The sequence below is a fragment of the Erythrolamprus reginae genome, chromosome 1 (genome assembly GCF_031021105.1).
Source record: "Erythrolamprus reginae isolate rEryReg1 chromosome 1, rEryReg1.hap1, whole genome shotgun sequence".
NCBI classification, from domain to species: domain Eukaryota; kingdom Metazoa; phylum Chordata; class Lepidosauria; order Squamata; family Dipsadidae; genus Erythrolamprus; species Erythrolamprus reginae.
This window is the reverse complement of record NC_091950.1, coordinates 346,565,346-346,593,341: the sequence shown is the minus strand read 5'-3', so window position 1 is coordinate 346,593,341 and position 27,996 is coordinate 346,565,346. Positions and strand designations below refer to the sequence as shown.

Below are 27,996 nucleotides of genomic sequence, written 5' to 3'. Positions count from 1 at the left end.
CATCTTGAAAAGATGCGCGCAGAAAACTTCCGGATCGTTGCCGCCTGATGCGCATGCGCATTCAGCGTGAAGGGATGCAGCGAAAGAAGAGGGGGGAACGGGCGAACGAGAGAGAAGAGCCATTTCATGCTGCCACAGTTTCTGCAGGATGTATCGTCCCGGTTTTCGGCCGCACGAGCATGATCTCTTCCCGCCGGCCCAAGGAGACCATCACTTCAGGCTCCCGAGCTGGCCGATCCGGGACTTCTACCCTCCCGATCACCGAGTGAAGTCGTGGCCGGAGCCCGCGCCGCTCCCGTTCTCCGTCTGCACGGGGCCGCCACCGCTCGTCGTCCGGCTGTCACCGCCTCTGCGTCGCTCGCCCTCCCCACCACCAGCACCACTCGTGGCCCGGCTGTCGCCTCCGCGTCGCTCGCCCTCCCCTCGTCTCAGCAGCGGGGTACGCTCTCCGGTGGGGGTAGGGAGTTGGAGAAGTCCGAGGGGTCCGTATTGTCCGTAGAGCGGCCTCCGCACGCGCGTCCCCCCTCCCCAAGGGCTCCCGGGGTCGTGCGGTAACGGTTCCTTTACCGGTTGGCTTTCAAGGATCCTCAAGCGTTCGCCCTCGGGGAGCATCCTCGCTTTCCTAGATGTACCCAGGAAACTCGCTTCCCTCTGGCCCAGTTTGCCTAATTCTGTATTTATAGATGGCATCTATCTATTCGAAAGGATAGATATGTATTTTCTTCATAAAAACGAGGCACTAAATAACTTTTTGTTTAAAAATATCCAACCCCATATCATTGACCTAGAACTATAGATACCACAATGCCATTATGCAGATAATTTCAACTGGAAAGTACAACAGCACTGAAAAATTTGACTTTATGACCACTTTTCACACTTTATGACCTTTGCAGCATCCCCAAATTCTGGTTCTTGACAATCAGCATGCATTTATGCTAATACTTGTGTCCTGGTGTCATATATTTACCATTTGTAACCTTAGTCAGCTTCTGACTAGCAAAGTCAATGGGGTAGACAAATGCACTTAGGGAGAGCATAAGTCACTTAACTTCAGAGATTCGTTTAATAAATCTGGAAAAAAGTCATAAAATGGGTTAAGGACTTAAGGACTGCCTAATGAAAATTTTGCGTTCAATTGTGGTCATAAGTGAGGATTACCAATATGTGGTGACTACTGTGTACAATTCCTGTATGTTAAGGATATTCCAGAATTACAAAATGTATGATGTAGACACCACCTGGAGTCTTCAACAGTGAGATGATGGATGGATTGATGGGTGGGTAGGTAGGTAGAAATAAATTATACTCCCTATCAAAATGTTAAAACTCCATTGAAACTAGAAGGAAATATGTCCTCAAAGAAGAATATGCTTTTTACACCATGCACTTTTAACGTTTGCCACCAACAGATGTAATGACCGATGTTTTTGAAAGGGTGTTGGCAGATTGATGTAGGATCAGGATTTTAATTATGGTTACAAATAATTTTTAGCTCTTCACTATCTTCAGGATGCTTTTAACCCTGCTGTTCTGTTCGGGTCGTATGCGACCCGAAGCCAAGTTTGAGTCCCTGTAAAAAATTTTCCCTGCATATCTGAAACTTGAAATTTCATGACTTTTCATCATTTCAGGGGTTCTCTCTATGAGAAATTTTTTTGGGGGGTGGGGGGCTTAGTTTTTGCTGGGCAAAAAAAGTTACAAATCTTCTGTTCCCGGGTCACCCTGACCCGGACCGAAAACTCTTAATTTGCAGTGCTTATGTTTGGTCTTTTTGAAAGCTTTTTTCACTTGGAAAGTAGTCTGAACATTTCTGCACACAATGATATGAAAATTGAAATGAAAAAAGTAAATCTTATTGGTTTATTTTGCGGATATAATGCACGCCCCCCCCCGTTTTTGTGAATTTTTTTTCAATTTATGGATAGTTTTGCTCGCAAAATGCATTCTATTTTACTAAAGTTGGTGTGGGATTGGTAGCTTGAACATTTCTGAATATAAGAAAAATATAAAGGAACTGAAAAAAATGATTCTTATTGGTTTTTTAATATCAGAAATAAGGCCTCCCCCCCCCCCTCGGCTGCTTGCAACCATTTTCACTTTTTATTTTTTTATGCTCCAAATCCGAAATATTCTTTAAAATCTTAGGCATTCATTTACTCAATTTAACAATGCTGATCATCAAAAAATATTTTTGGGGTGGTGGCTAATTGTTTTCTGGGCAAAAAAAAATCATAACTTCGAGTCTCTTTCTGTTCGTATATGACCGGACCAAAAATAATTTTTTTAGGTACTTGAATTTGATCTTTTTGAAAACTTTTTCAACTGGAAAACTAGTTTGAACATTTATGAACATAATGATATGAAAATTGAACTGGAAAAATTGAGACTTATATTTTTATTTTGATCAAAAAGCCCCTCCCCCTATCCTTTTTAAATTTCGTGTCAATTTCTATTTTTTAAGGCTACAAATCCCTAAGGAATTTCCCCCCAAAAGGTTTGATATACTAAATTGAACATTTCTGAATATAAGAAAAATATAAATGAACTGAAAAAAATGGTTCTTATTGGTTTATTTTTGCCACAAAAGGGCCACCCCCCACCCCCCCGGCCTTGCTATGTGCCATTATTGTCACTGTTTATACATATTTGTCTAGAAATATTTGGAATATCCTTTTGAAAATCAACCACATTGTAGCCAGAGAACTAATTTTATGAAACAAATCCATTTTACTAAAAAAAAGTATGTAAGTTTGAAATTAACAGCATAATTTTTATATAAATTGAAATAATTGAACACGGGGGGAGGCATACATTAATGTGCAAAATAAACCAATATGCATCAATTTTTCCAGTTCAATTTTCATATCATTATGTTCATAAATGTTCAAGCTACCAATCCCACACCAACTTTAGTAAAATAGAATGTATTTTGCTAGCAAAACTATCCATAAAGTGAAGACTATTTAAAAAAAACGGGGGGGGGGGCGTGCATTTCATCAACAAAATAAACCCATATGCATCAATTTTTCCAGTTCAATTTTCATATCATTATGTTCAGAAATGTTCAAGCTACCAATCCCATACCAACTTTAGTAAAATAGAATGTATTTTGCAGGCATAATTATCAATAAACCTAAAGAAAATTCACAAAAACGGGGGGGGGAGGAGGCATATTTATGTGCAAAATAAACCAATAAGGATTAATTTCTTCAGTTCAATTTTCATATCATTGTGTGCAGAAATGTTCAGACTACTTTCCAAGTGAAAAAAGTATTCAAATTGACCAAACATAAGCACTGCAAATGAAGAGTTTTTGGTCCGGGTCAGGGTGACCCGGGAACAGAAGATTTCTTACTTTTCTTAAACAGAACAGGAGGGTTAAATATTTTGGCTGGGAAACCGCAATGAAACTCTTATGTATGTGTAATTAATATATATCACATAATATACTATCTTGTCTGGATTAATGTGTTGAGAACAGAAAGGTAAAAGAATGATAGTTTTGATCAGTGGTGGCAAACCTTTTTTTCCTCGGGTGCCGAAAGAGCATATGTGTGTGTTATTGGGCATGCACGAGTGCCCACACACCATAATTCAATGTCTGGGGAGGGCGAAAACAGCTTTCCCCACCCGTCGGAGGCCCTCTGGAGGCCCTTCTGGTGGGCCCAGTAGGCTCGTGTTTTGCCCTCTTCAGGCTCCAAAGGCTTCCCTGAAGCCAGGGGAGGGTAAAAACGCTTTCCCCCATTCCCGTGGAGACGCTCTGGATACCAAAAACGCCCTCCTAGAGCCTCTGTGCAAGCCAAAAATCATCTGGCCAGCACACACATGCACGTTGGAGCTGAGCTAGGGCAACGGCTCATTTGCTAGCAGATATGGTTCTGCCTCATATCACTGCTACAAATACAAAATGGGTTACAATTATTTTTAAAAAATATATTTCTATTTTATTTGCCTGCTCCTTATTGTCCATTCACTTACCGTAACTTTGGGTACTTAAAAACATAGTACTGTACTTGAAAACTCAACACCACCTACAAATCAGTATAATGTAACTAAAATATAGTTAATCATTGCCAATTGAAATGGTTGCTCAAGAATGAGAGTATTGAAAACTGCCTAGAATGCCTTAATCTTTATAAATGGCTTATAGCACTTGAAGATACAGGTAGTCCTCGACTTTCAACAGTTGATCTAATGACTGTTGAGGAAAACGTGTGCATTTATTCCATAGATAATGTAAGCTTGGTGCGTATACTGCTTTTTAAATGGGGTTATTTCTAAAATTATGTACTTGTGTGTGTGTTTGTGTAGATATAGATAAGTTGGTCCTATATGGAATCACAATAATGTTAAGTACTCCAATATAAAACCTTTGGTTGTATTTTGATTTTTTAAAATGACATAGCCTATGTGATGGAATCTCAATTTTCTCCAATTACAGAGATATTCCCCGAGTCAATGCACCTCATCCCCCGAACGGCGTGCACATTCCCCAGGTCGGAACTCAGATTCTCCAGGTTGGCGTTCTAGAAGTCGACACTTTGAATCTTCAGTGGAACAGAATTTGCGGATTAATGTTGGCAGTGATCGTTATGGTATTGACACACCTGGGAGAAAGAAATGTGATAGACTGGGCTCACCGGATGATAACCTGAGTGATATGGATAGGTAGGTTTCTTTCAAGACTTACTTCTTACGGTTATGTTTCTTCATGCTTTTCCATTCTTGATATAAAACACCACAGTCTTATAAGACATAATGAAAAATAACATTGGCCAAGCAATATTGAGAGAGAGAGTAGTGTAGTTTCTCATAATTCCAGAATGAATATTTCATAATTCCAAAATGAATAATAGCTCATTCATGTACCATAACAAATATAGCTATTTTAATAATACTGTAATGCAGTATGTCAATAAACTTAAATATATTTAAAAATAATTTAATAAAAGAATACATGTGTAGTATTATAATCAGTTGTTTGACAAAGTCCAAAAGAAAATAACATTTTTGGTATAATATCAGTATTTGGATTTTCATTAAAGATAGATTTATCCCTTTTCTGTATATGAATTAAACGACAAAAGCAAACATTCTGTGGTATGTGGTGGGACGGAGAGCACCGAGCAGTGGCTGGTTCGGGCTCTGTTTACGCAGCCATGAAGCGGAATCAGCCAGGCTGGTTCCTGTCTGCAACCTTGCTGGCCAGGATCAGGTCAGAGTCGTTGCTGGCTGAGATCAGCAGGCCAGATTCTGTGAGTCGGACACACTGTTTCCTGGGAGGAAAAGAGGGAGAGGAGGCACTGCAAGAGAGCCCATTTCTCACATTCTTCTCCTAGGTGGTGCCAGTGCTCATTGGCCGGCGAGGGTGAAAGAGAGAGGGATAAATGAACAACTTAGTGTGTGCTATCAGTTGGCTTCCAGTGCCAGAAATGTTGTTGTTGCCTTTCATTGGGGCACATGGAGTGACACGGGGAGCCTCTTACTGTCTCTTCTCCCTACCTTGCCAGCCTAACCACCCATTCCCTTTATCAAAGGGTATGGCAAGACCCACAGCCATTCCGTCTTGTCAGGGTTGAGTTTGAGTTTGTTGACACCCATCCAGGCCCCAACAGCCTCCAGGCACCGGCACATCACTTCCACTGCTTCGTTGACTGGACATAGGGTAGAGATGTATAACTGGGTATTATCGGCGTATTGATGATACCTCACCCTATGCCCTTGGATGATCTCACCCAGAGGTTTCATGTCGATATTAAATAGCAGGGGGGAGAGGACCGACCCCTGAGGCACCCCACAAGGGAGAGACCTAGAGGTCAACCTCTGACCCCCCACTAACACCGTCTGCAACCGACCGGAGAGGTAGGAGGAGAACCACTGGAGAACAGTGCCTCCCACTCCCAACCCCTCCAGCCGATGCAGAATGATACTATGGTCGATGGTATCGAAAGCCACTGAGAGGTCAAGAAGCACCAGGACAGAGGTTAAGCCCTTGTCCCAGGCCCGCCAGAGATCATCCATCAACGCAACCAAAGCAGTTTCCGTGCTGTAGCCGGGCCTGAATCCAGACTGCTGAGGACCTAGATAATCGGCTTCTTCCAAGGACCGCTAGAGTTGGAGCGCCACCACCTTCTCAACAACGTTCCCCATAAAGGGAAGATTGGAGACTGGACAGTAGTTATTGATCACGGTTGGGTCCAGGGAAGGCTTCTTGAGGAGGGGGCGCACAAGTGCCTCCTTATAAGGAGCCAGAAAGGACCCCCTCCCTTAGAAGGCGTTGACAATCTCCTGGACCCAGCTTTATGTCAACTCTTGAGTGGCCGAAACGAACCAAGAGGGACACGGATCCAGTAGACAGGTGGCGGAACTCACAGCTCCAATGGCCTTGTCCGCTTTATCAGGTGTCACCAAGTCAAACTCCTCCCAGACAGATGGACAAAGACGTTTAGCCCCAGTCACCTCGACTGACTTGTTGTCACCTGATACTGCTATACAATTGGAGTCGAGGTCCGCCCAGATCCAAGCGACTTTATCAGCGAAAAACAAGTTAAATTCCTTGGTACTACCCTGCAAGAACTCCCCCCTGATTTAGAAGGGAGCGGGTCACCCTAAACAGTGGCCGGACGGGATTCCCCCAATGCAATCAAGGCGGCATGGTACGCGCATTTTGCCGCTGTGAGCGCCACTTTGTAGGTCTTAATAAAATCTCTTACAAGTGTTCAATCGGATTCAGATTTACTGTTCCTCCATCGTTTCTCTAGACGTCTCTTCTGGCATTTCAACTCCCGGAGCTCCTCGTTGAACCATGGAGCTCTATGGGGTCTAATACCACAGAGAGGTCGCAATGGCGCAATTCGGTCAAGAGCCTCTGCTGCCGCCTTGTTCCAGGCCTCAGCGAGAGACTCTGCCAAGCTGTGGACGAGTGAATCTGGTAAAACCCCAAGCGCCCTCTGAAAGCCCTCAGGTTGCATCAGGCATCTGGGGCGGAACCTTGTAATCGGTTCCGCCTCCCTGCGGGGGAGAATTGGAGCCAGGAAATCAAGCCACAGTAGAAAATGGTCTGACCATGACAAAGGCAATGCTTCTAAGCCCCTTAGTCTCAGACCATTACTCAATTGCTCCGAGAGAAATACCATGTCGGATGTGTGCCACCTCTCATGAGTCGGACCCTGAACTACTTGAGTCAGGTCCATGGCCGTCATGGTGGCCATGAACTCCTGTGCCAGTCCGGAGGAAACGCCGAGTGATGGCAAGTTGAAGTCCCCCAGGACGATGAGTCCAGGGAATTCCACCGCCAACCCGGCCACCTCCTCGAGCAGCACAGGCAGGGCTTTTGACACGCAGCTGGGAGGCAGGTACGTGAGTAACAAGCCTACCTGAACTCCTAAGTCCAACTTCACAAGGAGCGACTCACAACCCACAATCTCAGGGCAGCGAGTCTGTGCAGGTGAAGATCTTCCCTGGCTACAATAGCCACTCCTCCCCCACTTCCCTGGGGTCGAGGCTGATGCCATATCTGAAAATATCGCTGGGCATATTTCTGAGAGAGGGACTCCTCCCTCTGGGCCCAGCCAGGTTTCAGTCACACATGCCAGATCGGCTTCCTCATCCAGGATCAGATCCCGGATGAGGAGAGCTTTATTTACGACCGATCTGGCATTAAGCAGCAGCAACTTGAGCCCAGGGCCCGGATTGCACTTGTAACCAGGACCCTGGGTTGAGCTCACGGGGCCGGAACAAGGGATCGCTTTTAGGCAGCGATTTGTTTTTTCTCCAGAACCGCTCGCCCCGTGGCTCCCGCCATATCTTACTCTCCCCAGCACGACCGGAATGTTCTGGCCCTCTGTCACCCCGGAGATAGATATCCCCATCCCTCCTGTCTCTCTACAGCCAGGTAGGCTAAATTCCACATTCATACTATCTCTATTATTCCCATACATATCATCCCACCCAGCCCACTCATTCATATCATAAGAATTACACCACTCACTCCAATCACCCATCATTACCCCCCCTAAATTAGTTAAAAGTTAGTTATAGAAAAATTAATAACAACCCTTAATATTTAGCGCTAGCAATATCAAAAACCCTTAATTCCTTAAAATAGAGTAAATATAAGATGTAAGTACTAAATATAAATATGATAATAAACTATAAAATAGAAAAATATAGATAGGATCGAATACATTATGTTAACAAGCTAATTAATAAGTGCAAATGCATCAGTTCAATTTGGGTCAGCCCAGTAGCAATGTCCATAAGAACAACTGGATCGCCAGTTCACATGCAAGGGGACAATAGATTCTTCCGGGGGTGTAAGGAGGAGAGAGTCCACCCTTATAGGAGTCCATGGAGGGGGGGTGTCATGGATGATATGAATAAGTTCTAATGAGGCATGGGTAAGGCTCTCTATCCCAGATCTTCTTGTGATAGAGTCTATGGAAACTTCTAGAAGTCCTCCCTCACCAGTTAAAGTGACGGTGGCAATAAATGTAAACATCATCCAGACAAGGTAGTCCACATAGAAAGGTCTCTGCAGTAATCAGGGTTCCGCGGACAAAAGGAGAGCAATAGTTAGAGAATAGTGGAAGGGCTCACTCATTTGGTCTCTCTCCTTGGTATGATCTTGCCAGAAATGACAAGCTGGCTTTAAGTCCAAGGAGCCAAGGTGCAGACAAATCTGCTTCTCGGTGTTATAGCGGTCGCAACAAGATCTCCAACCATTCTGGCCGCTTCTCTGGTGAGAGTCATGCTGTTCCCAACGCCCAGAAAAATTCCACGGCATCCACAGCGTGTTCAACATCTCCAGGCTCCCAGAGTAATTTCTGCCAGTTGCTGCTACTCTGATTGTTCTCTGTAGCAAAAAACACTTCACATGGCCATGGGATTTAAACTCTGTTTAAACTCTCTCTGTTCATATCTAATTCGAACGTGCTGTTAATTACTGTTAGTTTTACATATTTGCCACCTCCCGTTCGCTCTCACTCTCTCACAGCTTCTCTCACAGCTGGTGTTTCTGGAAACTCCAGTCTCACTCTCCTCAGCTCTCATAAATGCTGGTCGCCATCTTTCCTCCCCCTCAGATCTTAAATCTCCAACACTGTCCTCTGATTTAGCTCTCACCATCTGTTTTCTGGTCTTGAAATAGATTTGAAAATGGTGTAATGCCAAGGACACAAAGCAGGCTTAAATTACGTTAATTAAGTTGTCAATTCTGCTGTTTGATGGAAAAAATCATCATTCTCGGTTCGGGCGATGAGAAGAATGGCGGGGTTTGGACATGCAAGGGCTCATTATGGGTGTTTTTCAAATGCGATGGGTTTTGGATTTTTTCGCCCGGTCCTCCATGGGGCGAGGGGGGAAGAGCCAGGATTTCTCAGTCCATTTTTTCCTTCATGGCCATGATCTCTAGCGTGCTCCTTTCCTCCCACCCCTAAAAAACCGGCTGTGCGGCTGCCGCCTCCTCTTCCCTCCTTCCCGTTTTGGCTGGGATTGAGTTCGTATCCCCCTGCTGGGATTTTCCTCTGTCTGGCTCTCTTTATTTTAAAAGAAAAACACGGGAGATGAAGCCACCACAACGCTGGGCAGGCGAGGCTGTAAGATCCCCCACAACTAGCTTCCAAAGGATCTCTTTTGGGACTCCCTTTCCTCTCCCGTCCACTCCTTAGCCAACTTGGTCCCGCTCTCTTTCCAAGGCCAGATTAAGGGAACTGGGCGGGAAGGCCAAGGTGGCCAGAGAAAAAAAAAAAGCCGGGTGGATGTGTTGGGAAAGCAGGGCCGTTTCGACCTGGGAAGGTGGTAGTACCACAAAGGTGCAAAAAAAGAGGAAGCCCCTCAATCGCTTGGCCTCCCTCAGTAAACGCATCCCACACACTCCCTTCCGCCCTTCCCGCGCTTCTTTTCCCTACTCCTCTGAGGAAGTCCTGCCCAAGCCACTCGCAACAGCAATTGAGCCTTCAAAGGAAGCGACAGCGGACTTGGTGTTGTGTGTTTGTGTGTGTGTGTGTGTGTCTGTGTGTGTGAACCCCTTATGACAATAAGCTGGCGGCAGCGATAGGCCTCCACAAATGTGGAGCTGTCATCTCTTCTGCCGCCCACCTTTGGTGGGTTTGGCTCGTGTGGGCTTCATCTTTCTGTCGGGGGGAGGTGGGGAGCAAGGGGGGGTGGTCCCACGGGGAGAGGAGGCGTGCGTGTGTTTGTCCAGGGGAGGAGACCACCGGCATGAACTGCCTGAGAAGGTGGGCAAGGAGGACGTCCAAAGCAAAGCCGGTCTAAACAATAGAGAGAAAGGAGGGAGGCACGGTGGCGGCAGGCGGATGGGCAGAGCCAGACTGGCGCAAAGGAGGGTGGCTACCGCAGAAGGAGGTTGGGTTACGGTGTGTGTGTACGGTCTGGGTGTGGTGTGTGCACGCCTTTTTGGGGGGGAGAAAGCGATGGAGAGGGACACCCTGCGCGTTCTTCGAGCGCTTTGGGAACGCCTGCCCCGCCTCTCCTGCAGCCCCTTCATTGACAGCCCTGGACGAAAGCATTCCCAGCGAAGGGGCTACAAGAAGGGCGGGGCAGGCATTCCCAAACTGCTCGGAGGAAAACTCACAGCCCCTTTGCTGGGAGCACTTTTGCTGAGCCAGCCCCTTTGCAGCCGTCCCTCTCCTCCAGCCCCGCCCTTCCAAAGGGTGGGGCTGCCACGTCCCGGCAGATTTCATCCCTCTTGCCGGGACAAGAGGATAGTGGTGGCGGTGGCGGTTTCCCTTTCAGAAGCAGTAGCAGCACTGGGAATGTCAGGTCCACACACACACACCGCCCCTCGCCCCCGAACAACGATAGGAATGCCAGCAGTAATGGGCAAAAGGGGTGAGTTTTGGGCTTTCATGCATTAGTATTCGCTTTTCCATTGATTCCTATGGGAAACACTGTTTCATCTTATGAACTTTTCACCTTACGAACCTCATCCCAGAACCAATTAAGTTCGTAAGAAAAAAGGTATTACTGTATTTGAAAACAAAACAGATAAATAATTAAGAATTTTGATTGAGAATTTGGCAATTGATACGATATTGTATTGTATTCTGATTTAAAGATACAGTCATACCTCGTCTTACGAACCTAATTGGTTCCAGGGGGAGGTTCGTAAGACGAAAGGTTCGTAAGACGAAACATTGTTTCCCATAGGAAACAATGTAAAGTCAATTAATCCGTGCAACCAAAAAAAAAACCCACAAAAAAAATGCTGCCGCTCTGCTGTGACCTTTTAAAACAGCCGCGCGGCTTCCCAGCCGTCTCCCGAAGCCGAACGCCAAACCCAAACTTCCGCGTTTGGCGTTCGGAGGCTGCTGGAAAGCCGCGCGGCTGTTTTAAAAGGTGACAGCCGGGCTGGGGGGCTTCCCAGCAACCCCCCCAGCCCGGTTGTGACCTTTTAAAACAGCCGCGCGGCTTCCCAGCAGCCTCCGAACGCCAAGCGCGGAAGTTTGGGTTTGGCGTTCGGCTTCGGGAGACGGCTGGGAAGCCGCACGGCTGTTTTAAAAGGTCACAGCCGGGCGGCAGCGGTTTTTTTGCAGGGTTTTTTTTTGGTTGCACGGATTAATTGACTTTACATTGTTTCCTATGGGAAACAATGTTTCGTCTTGCGAACCTTACGTCTTACGAACCTCCCCCTGGAACCAATTAGCTTCGTAAGACGAGGTATGACTGTACCTTTAAATTAGAATACAATACAATATCGTATCAATTGCCAAATTCTCAATCAAAATTCTTAATTATTCTTAATTATTTATCAAACCCAAACTTCCGCGCTTGGCGTTCGGAGGCTGCTGGAAAGCCGTGCGGCTGTTTTAAAAGGTCACAGCCGGGCTGGGGGGCTTCCCAGCAACCCCCCCAGCCCGGCTGTGACCTTTTAAAACAGCCGCGCGGCTTCCCAGCCGTCTCCCGAAACCGAACGCCAAACCCAAACTTCCACGTTTGGCGTACGGAGGCTGCTGGGAAGCCCCGCCGCCTGGCTGTCACCTTTTAAAACAGCCGCGCGGCGTCCCAGCAGCCTCCAAACGGTTCAGAAAAAATTTGCCTCTTCTTACGAACTTTTTTCATGTTACGAACGCCAAACCCGAACTTCCGGGTTTGGCGTTCGGAGGCTGCTGGGAAGCCGCGCGGCTGTTTTAAAAGGTGACAGCCGGGCTGGGGGGCTTCCCAGCAGCCTCCCGAAGCCGAACGCCAAACCCGAACTTCCGCGTTCGGCGTTCGGAGGCTGCTGGGAAGCCCCCCAGCCTGGCTGTCACCTTTTAAAACAGCAGCGCGGCTTCCCAGCAGCCTCCGAACGCCAAACCCGGAAGTTCGGGTTTGGCGTTCGTAACACGAAAAAAGTTCGTAAGAAGAGGCAAATTTTTTCTGAACCCCGGGTTCGTATCTTGAGTTGTTCGTAAGACGAGGGGTTCGTATCTTGAGGTACCACTGTATGTCAATTTGTATTTCTGTAAGGTGTGGAGGAAAAAAATTAAAAAATTATGCCCCCTCCCCAAAAGATAAATCAGTGCAGAATAAATAACAGAATGTCGTCGTTATTTTCAGCTATATTCTCTGACTTGTAGCATATGCTGGTAGAACCTCATATGGCACAGGATGGGCTGATTTAAATGAAGGGGGATTCTAAATCAAGAGAAAAAACTAATTGAATGAATTGTTCCATTAACTGACAAACTGGTGCAGGTCAAACAAGTAAGACTATTGTGTAAACTGTTATATCATTCTTATCAAGTGAAAGTATATAAAACTACTTTTAGAGGTAGACATGATGAGGTGTTGCTATTCATCACGAACTGGAATTTCAGTATTATATCTGGCAAAAGAACAGCAACAGTTTTTATTTTTCTGCTAATACGTTTTTATGCAATCTTTGAAAATCAAGATATCGTGGTGCACACTTTATGTAAGATCAAACTTCCACCTTGAAATGTAAGTTATTCCCAGTGGATGGAATAACACTCCTCTCTCTTTTGACAAATTTGCCTTAATGTCTGACGGACATTCCAGAACAGATTAAAAGAAAAGAAAAGGTATAGGTGGGAGGAGAGCAATAACATAAACTGAATTGAATACAAAATTTAGCAAATGGATTTGCAGGTTATGCTTAAGTTTGATCTTTCCGCTGTTTTAGAAGTTATTTAATTGATAACAAAATACCTTGGTTTGTGACAGGAAATGAACCTGTTGCAAAAGTTATAAAACCTTTGGAAATGACTGCATTTAGGTTGAAAGGAAAAATAATGATTATACATAATCAGATTGCTTTTCAATATTTATGTTCAACTGACACTATTCAAATTTGTGAATGAAGTTATAATTTGTGTGTCTCTCTAATCAGGGATGATTTGGCTGATGGACCAATATTTAGCAGAAGACTTCTACATCATCAGAGCCTTGAGAGATATCCTTCTCATCAGGAAAATCAGGCTGGTCCTTTCAATAGGAGACATGATGAGGACCATCACAATAGGGATGCTTTTCTCCATCAATCAGACTATAGCATGAACTATGAGGATAAACCAAGAGAAAATGATAGGGAAGGTGAACTACATAGAAAATCCTTATATGCATTGGATGATAGAGGGCAGGAGCCAAAACGACCTCGATATGACGGAAATGACAGATTACTTCATATGAACATGGAACCACAGGGTTTCTTGTCAGGAACACAAAAGTACCATGAACGAAGTTTTAGTAGAAGTCCAAGTCCAACGTATCTCAATGAAGATTTTCGTGAACTTGAAAGTGTTAGAAGGAAAAGAAAAGAAGAGGAAATGAACAGAAACCTGAGTGGGGAACTGTCTGGCAATACCTATGTGATGACTGGTTCAACTAATCAAAGGGAATCGTCTGAACCTCAGTACCTTTATAGACCTGATGAGGCACCAGCAATGTCCAAAACATCTGTTTTGAAGAAACATGTGGATGATCATCATTCTGTACAGGTTTGAAACCACTCCACTCCATTTTTGTTACTATTAGTTCTAATTTTTAAAAATATCTTTAATGCTTAATTTGAGCTGTGTTAGTTTTTGAGTATATTTCTCTCAAATGCCATTGAAAATTGTTGGTTTAGTATAAATTCTTTATAAGTATCAGCTTGATTTCATTTGATCTAAATGAGGACTTTACTTGTTTTAAAATTCAGGGCACCAGTCTGTATGTCTTTAAGCAACTATGGTCATCCTAGAGAAGCTTTTTTAAAGTTAGTGATACACAGTGAACTTAATTTTAAAATGAAAGAATATAATATTTTTAATGGCTACATGTTCAGTTTCAGTATGCTTGGGGATATTGGGGAAATGCCTTTGTTAGCCTTACAAAATTCACAGAAAAAATAGGTGAGTTTTTAAGACTCCTTGTTTACAAAAAGATTGAATGGGGAAAAATACCCATCTACATTTTTACTGAACTCCTGCAACATGAAAAGTGAGATCTCTTGCCACTCATACTCTGAAAACATATGTTTAAAGATGTACATTTGCTAAACAGAAAATATTTTTAACATGATAGAAGTATATATATTAATAGATTTATCAAATAAATTAATTAATATGCCACCAAATTCTTGAAGGATTCTGGGCGGCTTATAACAACCCCCCCCCCCCCCCCCCATCATTAGTGTGTTAAATCATTCCCCTAAATGGATTGAATAGTGGATTGGTCTTTTCAATAACTCTAAGAATCAAACTTTTTCATTCTTACAAAAAATGCATTTACCCAACGGTTTGACAAGGATTCTACTGCTTCCTATTTTACTCTTCCTCTATCCTGTTTGTTTTGGCAAGGTAAGCCTTTTCTAATCACTACAATAATGACAGAAGGAGCAACCACTGTTAGTCGTCGTCCCCCCAAAAAATTTTTTTTCACCCTCAGCAATCCTTCCAGCTACAGCAACACTGGAACTGTCAAACTTCTGATGCCATATCTGTGTTCAAAAGTAGTAATTTTGAGGGCTCTCATCTCTTGAAGGAATTCTCGGATTTAGAACTTGGTCTTCAAAGAAGAGTCTTTGTGTAATAATGTCTGTTCTCTTCCCAAATCCAGTGTTCATTCTAAAAATCAGTTTCTGTCTTTCACAAAAGTCAGGAGCTGTGATTAACCATCTTTTTGACCCAGACCTGAAGAAGATCTCCTGGAGGAGGAATGACTTTTTGAACGTATGAGGAACTAAGATCCAGGGTAGATTTAAATCATGATTAAAATCGCTAGTAAAAAGGCTTGATTTAAATCAACTCGATTAAAATCATAATTTTTAAAGAGGTATTTCTTTCATTTCTTTTCTGAAGCACCTCCTCTGACCCGCTGTTGACTCAATGACAGTCCCCATATTGCAGAATATACAGCCTCGTGCTATATAACTAATTATTCATATACGGTATCTTAAATAGAAAACTATCTTTAGATAGATTTTTACTCCAAAAATATTTTATTAAAATAAATTTGATAAAAATAAAAAATCTGATTTAAATTAAAAAAAATCTGATTTAAATAAGACATCTATTTTTTTATTTTTTTAAAAATCATTTTTATCCACCCTGCTCAGATCTGTTTCCCAACAGCATTGGATTACTGCTTTGTGTCATTTTAAGAGTCTATATTAAGTTGCAAGATTTCTGTCTCAACCATATCCATATGGGTGTCTGTATGTGACTTTATTTATTGGATTTATATGTCGTCCCTCTCTGAAGACTTTGGCTTAGGAGTGTCAGTGTGTTGCTGTTTTGAGGGGGTAATTAGGAAAGCAATAGGCTCATCTGTATTCTCTACTGGTGGCTTCCAAGCAGAAGCATGCACATGGTCTTCGGTTTCCCAAGACACTGCAAACTGAATATTGAAATTTCTTTCTTTGGTAAATGTATCTTTCAGAGGATAGGTTTTCACAGGATACGTTTGAAAAGTGTTCGGAAACTTCAAAACGTGCAAAATGCAGCCGTGCGAGCGGTCATGGGTCCCCCTAGATATATACCCATGTCTCTCCAACACTCCGGGGACTGCACTAGTTGCCGATTGGTTTCTGGGCACAATTCAAAGTGTTGGTAATGACCTACAAAGCCCTACATGGCATGGGACCAGATTACTTACGGGACCGCCTTCTGCTACATGAATACCAGCGGCCGGTTAGGTCCCACAGATTTGGTCTTCCAGGTCCCCTCAAACAGACAGTGTCGTTTGGCGGGGCCTAGGGGAAGAGTCTTCTCTGTGGGGGACCCGACCCTCTGGAATCAGCTCGCCCAGAGATTCGTACTGCCCCCACCTTCCTTGTCTTCCGCAAGAGTTTTTAAGAGTCATCTATGTCGCCAGGCCTGGGGCAATTAAATCTGCCGGCCCTGATTAATAATTGTGATACATGGTGTGATTGTATTGTTTGATTGATTGATTAATACACAGGGTTTTTAGCTATAGTTTTTTTAATGTATTAGATTTGTACTGTATGCTGTGTTTTTATATTTACTCTGTGAGCTGCCCCTGTGGGCAGCATACAAATCTAATAATAATAATAATAATAATAATAATAATAATAATAATAATAATAATAATAATAATTTGTGTCTGATGGCATTCTGCATGTTCCTGCACAGTGAAATTATTTTGGTATGTCCCTTGTTTGATTGATTGTATGCCGCCCCTCTCCGAGGACTCAGGGCGGCTCACAACATATATAAAAACAGTAATAAATCTAATCCAATTAATATAATTAAAAACCTTAAAAATCCTAAAATAATTTATTTTTTCAATTGTAACATAAAGTTAGGTAAACTTAATCAAGTTCGTAAAATAAAGTTAGATAAACTTAATCAGGCTTAAGTGGTGAATTGATTAGTGATTTATATTGGCCTTCAGATAAGACTGTCAAGGCTGTGGAAGAAGTACTGTAGTAGAAGGAGAAAATTAGGGGAAAAGATACTAATACAATACATACATACATACATACATACATACATACATACATACATACATACATAAATACTGTATTGAATTGCTTTAGTCTTACAGGGTACCCTAAAATAGTTAGATCGTGGTGAAGAAAAGGAAGAAAATGTTAAATAGAAACTTTTCTATTCCCTTAGGTTGTCTTCCAGACCTGTATTGTAAGCCAGAAATTAACCAGAAACTTTGAGTATGAATTTATGGATATTTAATTTAATTTTAATTTAATTTAATCAGCTTGATTCCCTTTCATGACTCCACATTAGATATCTTGCAAATGGTTAACTTCTTGGAAGTTTTCTTCCCCATTCCCCTGAGAAGATGTGACTGGGAGGGGAAGGGTGAGGCCAGGCTAGTTAGTAGTGTTATTTACTGATTCTCCAAACTGCACATAATTGCTGCCACCAATTCTATAGAACCTGTTCAAATTTGATGAAGTTCACCCCTGCCAGTATCGCTATGAGTTTTTGAGTCTCATTTTTTCTTTTTATAATTTCCTGCTTGGGATTTAAACTATTGACTATAATCCAACTACATGAAGATGTGTTATGAAATGGACTACTTGATTAAATTAATTATGGAATGCAGTAACAAATGATGATTTTTTTTCTTTTTTAGCCTGAAGACTTTTCTAGCAGTTCTTCCTCTATTAAAGACCCCTCACTTCTTCCAAATCATTCTTCTTTGCCCCAGCATAGTAGACTTGCTCTCATCTCATTGGAGGTAGACAATTTCCTCAAACAATTCAACAAAAGTGCAGATGCAGAGTCTACCAGTAAGGAAACTCAAGGCAGTGAGCCTGACTGGAGACCATTCTCTGGTGCGCATAAAAATACACTTCCTGCTGAACAAAACTCTGAAAATTTTCTAAAACAAAAAGAGCCTCATGAGTCAACATCAGAGTCTGTTGACCATCCTGGTGATTTCCTGCTTCCCCGTGAAAGAGCCAGCCAGGATGGAAGTGGCTTTTCACGTATTCGTGATGACAATGATTGTAATACCAGCTCTTCATCTACTCAAAAACTAACACTGAGTGGTGGAAAATCTGTAAGACAAAAAGTAGGTTCTCCACTTCCTTCGTCTGTAAAACCAGAATCAATGGATGAATCCGGACCACAGTATGAGAAGATTTATAATTTGCTTAAGACAATTGGTCTTGACATTGGGGTGGCCGAAATAGGTAAACTTGCCGCTCGTACGCAGGAGCGTCTTTATGGAAAAAAGTCATCTCGTTCACCTGATCGTTATTCAGGAGCTTCTTCTAAACCAGAAATGTGGGAGAAGAGTTGTAATCGCAGTAAAACTTATTCTCCAGAATCAAATCAGAAGCCTTCTCTCTCACCCAGAGGTTCTTATCCATTATCTAAAGTGATATTCTCTGTTACCGAATCTGAGCACAATGTGAGCAAAATGGTACGACGAGATAATCCTATTGCCACAGTTGAGCAGTCTGTTCCTCCACTATCTCTAATTCCATCAGCTCCATCATCTCTTCATAACTTGTCGCCTGCATCCACCTCTGTTTCCCAATATAGACTTCCAGGCTTTTCATCCTTTCCTACACCACAATTACCACAAAACTATCCTCCTCCCACAATGCCCCCTCCTGGCTATGATCCGTATGGACAACATGTGGCCTATGCAGCTTCAGGCTGGCCCATGTATGCTCAGCAGACTCACCCTGGGCTTACAGATATGCATGGGCGTGACCCACTAACGGTGACACCAAATCCAGCACGGCCCAATCTTAGAGTTATTGAGACAGTTTCCACAGCCAAAGGAACTTCTGATATGAAAAGAGATGGCTCTGGGCTTGTACAAATCCCCACAGTAGCTCCTTATTCAAAATTACATCCTCCGTTCTCTCAACCTTCACTAAGAAGTTCTAAAGAAAGAATAGCTGATGAAAAAAGTGGAGCTTCTAGGAAACAAAAGGTAGGTATTTTTTGAATATATAAATGTGTATATTATATACATATATATATATATATATATATTTGTTTTCGTAGATTTTCACGGGTATATGTATGTAGATTGTTCTGAGTTCGGGTCTATGCGACGTTTCGGTGAAATCACATTCACCATCATCAGGCTGAAGTTTTAAGCTTCATGTTGTTGTAAATATAGTTTACATTTATATATATATATTTACAGCAGCACTTCAGTGAATATAACCGTGAAAATCTACGAAATATATATATATGTAGATTGTTCTGAGTTCGGGTTTTGCCCCGTGTAATATTTTGCATGTCTATGCGACGTTTCGGTGAAATCACATTCACCATCATCAGGCTGAAGTTGTAAGCTTCCTGCTGCGGTAAATATAGTTATGTTTATAAATATATATATATACAGACAGAGTGATACCTTGTCTTACGAACTTAATTGGTTCTGGGAGAAGGTTCGCAAGGTGAAAAGTTCATAAGATGAAACAATGTTTCCTGTAGGAATCAATGGAAAACCGATTAATGCGTGCAAGCACAAAATTCAACCCTTTTTCTAGCCAAAGCGCTCGTTTTTGCACTGGTGGGATTTCCCTGAGGCTCCCTTCCGTGGGAAACCCCATCTCCGGACTTCGGTGTTTTTGCGATTCTGCGATTTCGCTGAGGCTTCCCTCGCTGGGAAACTCCACCTCCTGACTTCCATTGCCAGCGAAGCATCTGTATTGGCGCTGCTGGGAATCCCCTCCAGCATCTCACAAGCACAGAAGTCCGCAGGTGGGGTTTCCCATGGAGGGGAGTCTCAAGGAAATCCCAGGAGCGCAAAAAGGGGCGCTTTGCTTGCAACGGAAGTCCGGAAGCGGGGCATCCCAGCGGTGGCGGCGGGTTTGTAAGGTGAAAATAGTTCGTAAGTGGAAGCAAAAAAATGTCCAACCCCGGGCTCCTATCTTGAAAAGTTTGTATGACAGGGGGTTCGTAAGAAGAGGTATCACTGTTTCCTAGTTTCCCTTAATTTTAAAAATTCAGCATAAACATGTGAGATACAGTAATACCTCGTCTTATGAACTTAATTGGTTCCAGGATTTGGTTCGTCAGGCGAAAAGATCGTAAGACAAAACAATGTTTCCCATAGGAAACAATGTAAAGTCAATTAATGCATGCAAGCAAAAAATGACAACGCACAAACGACGCTCCGCTGGGCGCCGCCGCCCGGCTGTCACCTTTTGAAACAGCCGGGCGATTCTCAGCGTTCTCCCGAATGCCGAACCTGGAAGTTCTGCAACAGTTCAGGTTCGGGAGGCCGCGGAGAAGCCCCGCCGCACGGCTGTCACTTTTGAAATAGCCAGGGGGCTTCTCGGTGTCCTCCCGAACCCGAACGCCAAATCCGAACTTTTCCCGAACTTCCGGGTTTGGCGTTTGGGAGACCGCCGAGAAGCCCCGCCGCACGGCTGTCGCCTTTTGAAATAGCCGGGGGGGGGGGGGGGCTTCTCAGCATTCTCTCGAACGCCAAACCTGGAAGTTCAGCAAAAGTTCAAGTTCGGCGTTCAGGTTTGGGAGGACGCCGAGAAGCCCCACCGCCTGGCTGTCAGCTTTGCAAAAGAGCCGCGGAGCTGTCGGAGGGTTGGGAGGCTCAAACAGAGGTGGGGAATCCCAATATGAAATTCCATGGGCGGAGCTTTGACGTAACGAAGACATCCTTCCTGGAGTCCACGTTTCAGCCGACCAGGAAGGACGTCTCCGTGACGTCAAAGCTCCGCCCATGGAATTCCTTATTGGGATTCCCCACCTCCCTTTGAGCCTCCCGACCAGCCGACAGCTTCACGGCTCTTGCAAAGCTGAAACAAACTTCATAAATGTGTTTCTAGTCGGACTATCCCATAATATGAGAAACAGATACTACTTTGAACCTGGAGCAAAATAGCGTCACTTGAAATGTTCTATTGGAATGGTCAGGTTGTTTGTGTTTTCTGAGAAAATAAAACTCAACATGTTTTAAGTGACTTATAAAAATATGTTGTTTTGCGCTTGAAATAATTAAGATATTCCATATCTTGAACAAATAGTTTATTTAAAGATTGCTTTTGTGACCAAAAACTTTTTTTTCCTTTTTATTGTAGGGACAAAACAGAATATTTTGCTGTGGTGTCAAAAGAGTTTTATTTTATTTTATTTATACTTTATCCTCCATTACTTGTGACTTACTTAAAATTTACTCATAGGCTATAGTGCTTCCCAGGAGAAGATATTTAATGCTAAAAAACTTTGATTACTGAAAAATAAATACAGATGGAACATATAACGAAAGAGATGCTATCTCTGATAAAAGCTAAATTTGCACAATTATTCAAATGATTATTCAAAAGTGATTATTCAAATTGCTTGAATTCACGGTTGCAATGTACATTTCCACACTGATGTCTGTAATGTTGCTTTTTCTTTTGCTAAGGAAGATGGTGGTTGATGCATGTTTTTTCTTCCACACTTTTTAGGTAATAGAAGAAATTGAGAAGTTGAAAGCTGAACAAGAAACACGGCAAAAAACCCTACATGATCTCAGTGCTCAATTAAACAGACTTTCGGAGCCAGAAGGTACTATTTCTTCTCATACCCCATTCTTCACACAGGCAAAAGACGTGGCAGCAGAGGTTCTCAGGCATCCTGCACCGCTGCAGTGTCTTTTGCCTGGGCCAAGAATACCGGAGACATCTGTGGCCGCCCTGCATGGAGCTTGAAGGCAGTGCTTGTGGCTTTAAATTCAGTTACTGTGGATTTATCTACCACGTCTGCTGGAAGTTTGTTCCAAGGATCTACTACTCGCCATTAACAATAACTCTCTGATGTCTATGCTTCAGCCAGCTGCAAATCCATTGAACTATCCAGGGATTAAGTCCAATCTTCAGTAATTTATCTATCAGCTCTTTAAGTGGAACTTTATCAAAGGCTTTGCTGAAGTCCAGGCAGGCAATATCCATGGCACCATCTTCATCCAACACCTTTGTGACATAGTCAAAGAAATCAGGGTTGAGTTTGAGTCTGTTGACACCCATCCAGACCCTAACAGCCTCCAGGCACTGGCACATCACTTCCATTGCTTCATTGACTGGTCATGGGGTGGAGATATAAAGCTGGGTATCAGCAGCAGCATACTGATGATACCTCACCCCATGCCCTTGGATGATCTCACCCAGCGGTTTCATGTAGATATTAAACAGCAAGGGGGAGAGGACTGACCGCTGAGGCACCGCCACAAGGGAGCAACTTAGAGGTCGACCTCTGACCCCCCACTAACACCGACTGCGACCAACCAGAGAGGTAGGAGGAGAACCACTGAAGAACAGTGCCTCCCACTCCCAACCCCTCCAGCCGGCGCAGAAGAACAGACTTGGGGCGGCTCACAACAATAGTGAACACAATGTAAAATACAAATCTAATATTTAAAAAACTAAAAAACCCATAATTAAAAAACATACATACAGCATACCATACACAAATTATATAGGCCTGGGGAAGATGTCTCAATTCCCCCATGCCTGATGGCAGAGGTGGGTCTTAAGAAGTTTATTAAAGGCAAGGAGGGTGGGGGAAATCCTAATCTCAGGGGGAGCTGGTTCCAGAGGGTCGGGGCCGCCACAGAGAAGACTCTTCCCCTGGGTCCCGCTAGCCGACATTGTTTAGTCGATGTGACCCAGAGAAGGCCAACTCTGGGACCTAACTGGTTGCTGGGATTCGTGCAGCAGAAGGCGGTCTCGGAGGTATTCTGGTCCGATGCCATGAAGGGCTTTATAGGTCATAACCAACACTTTGAATTGTGACTGGGAACTGATCAGCAACCAATGCAGACTGCGTAGTGTTGATGTAACATGGGCATATTTAGGGAAGCCCATGATTGCTCTCGCAGCTGCATTTTGCACGATCTGAAGTTTCCGAACACTCTTCAAAGGTAGCCCCATGCAGAGAGCGTTAAAGTAGTCGAACCTCGAGCTGATGAGTGGCATGAGTGACTGTGAGCAATGACTCCCAGTCCAGATAGGGCCGCAACTGGTGCACCAGGCGAACCTGGGCAAACCCAAAATGTCTTAGCACATGGTTATACTCTTTTATGATCCATCACACTGTGGTAATCAAAAAAGATCTGTCTCTAGTGAAATAGCTGGATATTATCTTGAGCACATATTATGAGTTTGGAGGAACTGCTTGGCTTCAGTATGATGAACTGAGACTATAGGGTCCAGGATTTGTGGCTTCAAGCCACTCAGTTGTCTAAGGCTAGCAGAAGCAATCGCATTTCTTCCCACAGAAAAGCAACTCAGCACAGGCCCCCTTCCTTGGAGCGGGGCAGGGCATTTTTGAGTATGGAGCAAAGGGTTTTTGTTCAAAGCAACAGTGCAGATTTCGCCATGACTGTGGATGGAGTGGTGGGGGCACCGCACCTCTGTATGCAATAGAGGTTGGGGGGACAGGCTTGGAAAAGAGCAGGGCAATGAGGTCAGGCAATAGCAGACCCAACATCGGGGAAAAGGGCCCCACTCCAATTAGATTGGATAGACTCGATGCTTGGTTACAGGGGTATACCCCAAAGGAGCAGGTGGCAACATTGTTGAAGGGCTTTAAGGAAGGTTTTAGGATCCCATATGAAGGGCGCAGGAAGGCCTTCATGACTCATGATTTGAGGTCAATTAAAGCATGGAAAGGATTGTAATAATGAAAATTGATAAGGAGATTAAAGAAGGTAGGATGATAGGACCTTTCCAAGCTCCTCCCATAAGCTCACTCAGGGTGTCAACAGGATGAAGGGCGTGTTCAGGCTTATCTACCACTTATCCTTTCCCCCTTGGGGAGTCGGTGAACAAGTTCATACCCAAATCATTGTGCTGTATGCATCATTCAATTCCGTAGTACAGATTATACGGGCCTGTGATAAGGGGGCACTGATGGGCAAGTGTGACATCAAATCCTCCTTCAGTTTGCTACCAGTGCGCCCAGATGATTTCAACCTTTTAGGTTTCTGTTTTGAAGGAGGTTTCTACATAAAGAAAGAAGAGTAGAGAAGAAGCTGGTAACTACAGGCCAGTTAGCTTGACATCAGTTATCGTTAAAATAATGGAGACTCTACTGAAAAAGAGGATAAATCAGCACCTAAAAAACAATAACTTATTGGACCCAAATCAGCATGGCTTTACTGAAGGCAAATCATGTCAGACTAATTTCATTGATTTCTTTGACTATGTCACAAAGGTGTTAGATGAAGATAGTGCCGTGGATATTGCCTATCTGGACTTCAGCAAAGCCTTTGATACGGTTCCACATAAAGAGCTAATAGATAGATTAGTGAAGATTGGACTTAATCCCTGGATAGTTCTTTGGATAGTTCAGTGGATTTGCAGTTGGCTGAAGCATAGACATCAGAGAGTTATTGTTAGTGGCGAGTATTCTGAGCAGAGACAGGTTACAAGCTGTGTGCCACAAGGGTCTGTTCTGGGTCCTATTCTTTTTAATATGTTTGTGAGTGACAGAGGGGAAGGTTTGGTAGGGAAGGTTTGTCTATTTGCCGATGACTCTAAAGTGTGCAATAGGGTTGATATTCCTGGAGACGTCTGTAATATGGTAAATGATTTAGCTTTACTGGATAAATAGTCAAAGCAATGGAAACTGCAGTTTAATGTTTCCAAATGTAAAATAATGCACTTGGGGAAAAGGAATCCTCAATCTGAGTATTGTATTGGCAATTCTGTATTAGCAAAAACTTCAGAAGAGAAGGATTATGGGGCAGTGATTTCTGACAGTCTCAAAATGGGTGAGCAGTGTGGTCGGGCGGTAGGAAAAACAAGTAGGATGCTTGGCTGCATAGCTAGAGGTATAACAAGCAGGAAGAGGGAGATTGCGATCTCGCTGTATAGAGCGCTGGTGAGACCACATTTGGAATACTGTGTTCAGTTCTGGAGATCTCACCTACAAAAAGATATTGACAAAATTGAATGGGTCCAAAGACGAGGTACAAGAATGGTGGAAGGTCTAAAGCATAAAATGTATCAGGAAAGACTTAACGAACTCAATCTGTATAGTCTGGCGGGACATGATTGAAACATTTAAATATGTTAAAGGGTTAAATAAGGTTCAGGAGGGAAGTGTTTTTAATAGGAAAGTAAACACAAGAACAAGGGGACACAATCTGAAGTTAGTTGGGGGAAAGATCAAAAGCAACATGAGAAAATATTATTTTACTGAAACAGTAGTAGATCCTTGGAACAAACTTCCAGCAGACATGGTTGGTAAATCCACAGTAACTGAATTTAAACATGCCTGGGATAAACATATATCCATCCTAAGATAAAATACAGAAAATAGTATAAGGGCAGACTAGATGGATCATGAGGTCTTTTTCTGCCGTCAGTCTTCTATGTTTCTATGTTTCTAGATTGGGCTCTTATGGGATGTTCAATATCTTTGCCCATTATTTGAGTGTTTCAGTTACTTTCTGGAGTGGGCTCATAGACAGTGGACTGGGTCAGCAGCGATAGTGCACTCTCTGGATGATTTCTTGATGGCAGAGCCAGCCCACAGGGACCTGTACAAGGAAAGAATAAGGGCTTTTAAAGCATTATGTGCAAAATTAGGGGTCCCCCTTGGGCAGGAGAAAACCAAGGGCCCTTTCACAACCATCAGGTTTTTGGGCATTGAGTTTGACCTAGTGAAGTACTGCTGTAGTTTGCCAGCAGGGAAACTGGATAAACTATGTGGCAAGATCAGGGAGGTTATGTCCACAAGGAAGGTAACCCTCAAGCAGGTTCAAGAGTGGGCGGGTTTGCTCAACTTTGCTTGCAGGGTGGCACCCCCGGATCGCACCTTCTGTAGGCAATTATATTCAGTTATGAGTGGTCTACAGAGGCCTCACCACAGGGTACGTCTGAGCACTGAAATCAGGGAGGACTTAGTTACGTGGCTTGATTTTCTGGAACGTTACAGTGGAGTGGCTTTTTAGAGGCAGGAGCATTTGCTAGAGGCAGAGCTACAGTAAAATCAGATGCTGCTGGAGCATTAGGTTGCATGGTGGTCCTAGGTGATCAATGGTGCCACACCCCATGGCCGGGGAATTGGCTGTCAAGTGACATTTGCAGGGATTTAAGATTTCCTGAATTCTTCCCTATAGTAGTTGCTGTGGAGATTTGGTATCAGCTTGCAGAGAGAAGGTTTCCCGTTTGGTGTGATAATTGAAGCTGTGGTCCACATTATTAACACTTTGTCATCCAGGAATTAGCAGGTCATGTGCCTGGTTCATTATTTTGTAAGCAGGTGCCTGGACCCCAGCATTTTATTTTTGGCACACGCTGGCATTGAGAATAACATGGCTGACATGCTTTCACATGGACAGTTGGCCAGGTTACGGCAGCTGGCACCCGGAGCAAAGACATGCGCGTAAGAAGTGCCCCAGCACCTGTGAAAGCTTGGAGAGCAGAGATGAACAGGGCAGTTAATGTGTTGGTGGCATCTAGCACCCAGACAGCATACCAGCAGGCAGGTAGGGAATTTTGGGCCTTTCGTCATCAGAGGGGCTATGAGAAATTCTGGCCCATCCCGGTTTAGCAGCTTCCTGAATTCTGTGTCGGCTGGGTATGCCTGGTGTCAACATTTGGTAAATATACCACCAAGAGGGGACAAGGCACGGGTTACCTATTTATCCATCAGGACGGCACACCTTTAACCAGATATCAGTTTTGGGCAGTGGCCAGGATGGTGTTGTGTAGGTTGGGTCTAGACTCCAACAACTAGGGCACCCACTCAGGATTGGGGCTGCCAGAACAGCAGCAACCTCTGGTTTTAGCGCTGAGCAGATCCAGGCGATTGGCAGGTGGAAATGGAAAACTTCCAACACCTACATTCATGTTCCGAAATAAGATCCATGTGAGATCCAAGTTTAACACTGTTTTGTTTCTACCTTTTCTCAGGCTGCCTTGCGAGTGAGAAGCCTCTGTTGCTAATTTGTGGCCACAACACACTATTTTGGGCTGGCAAAAGAGCAGCAAAGTCAGCGCTTGGAAGACAGCTGGAGCTGAGCCAGTGGGCCAGAGTGCAGTGGCTGAGCCGAAAGAACATGCGTTGGGAAGAGCTCCTGCCTTTCCTCTTTGACAGAGGTTATGTAAAAGTTGTGCCCAGATGGCTTGTAATACACCTTGGTGGCGATGACATTAATCTGATGAAGGGCTTGGCCTGGGTGAGCCAAGCCAGAGATGATCTCCAATTGATCAAGGAGCGATGGCCAGACACACAGCTCGTGTGGTCTCACATAATTATGCGTAAAATGTGGCGCAAGTACCGTATGGATAAAGTTAGGAAAGGTGTGAATAAGGCAATGGGAAACACTGTCCTGAAACTGGGGGGACAAGTTATACACCATCCAGACATCCACATATTCCAACCGGGTATCTACAAAAATGATGAACGCTTGACAGCTTGGGGTAATGATATATTTCTTTCAGACCTGCAGAGGTGCCTGCAACAGCTGGTGCAGCCTGGGGGAAGTCAAGGTGTCTAAATAGAAATTTGACCCCCTGCTGTAGTAGATGGGTCTGGAAAGGGGTGTTTTATTTATTTATTTTTTATTTATTAATTGTACTTATATGCCGATTATGTTAGCAGCCGCTGCGTGTCCTCCCTCAGGGCACCTTTTGGAAGGTGATGGGTTTCCCCTCTACAGACGTTCCGGGCATGTAGGGCCTGAGTGATGAAGAGGGGGTGCCCTTGGGGCTCACCTGCTCAGGCCTTCAGAATAGGATCTGGGGGGTGAGCCTTCCCACAGGTCATATGGTGCGGTGGAGATCAGGGGAAGGGCCACTGTACCCTCCCCTTGCTTAGCAAAGAGCTCTGCCCATAATTGCTTAGAAATATTATTTGATAGGGAATTCTGCCCCATTTAGGTTTTTACCTTTGTAGGTCTAAATTATTTGTAGCATAATAAAAGTGATCCATTAATACCCAGCACTGTGGTCCGTGTGTTTCTTTCCACGTCCAACGCAAATTAAGGTTCCCAGTAATGTCCAATTTGGTTTGATATAAACCCTTTAAGGAGGTTTGATATAAACCCTTTAAGGAGTATAGTGACAGATTTCTAAGG

At 43.8% G+C, this 27,996-nt stretch overlaps 1 protein-coding gene across 1 annotated transcript; it reads left to right on the top strand.

Moving 5' to 3' along the window:
* Positions 1-16: 16 nt before the first annotated feature.
* On the top strand, positions 17-27,860 carry LOC139157418 (zinc finger protein 318-like). The gene is made up of 6 exons (XM_070734153.1): positions 17-439; positions 4,445-4,671; positions 13,355-13,961; positions 17,566-18,882; positions 21,377-21,476; positions 26,831-27,860. Exons 1-6 carry the CDS (start codon positions 149-151, stop codon positions 27,415-27,417), a joined length of 3,129 nt encoding a protein of 1,042 aa, XP_070590254.1. The 5' UTR covers positions 17-148; the 3' UTR covers positions 27,418-27,860.
* The last annotated feature ends 136 nt before the right edge of the window (positions 27,861-27,996 follow it).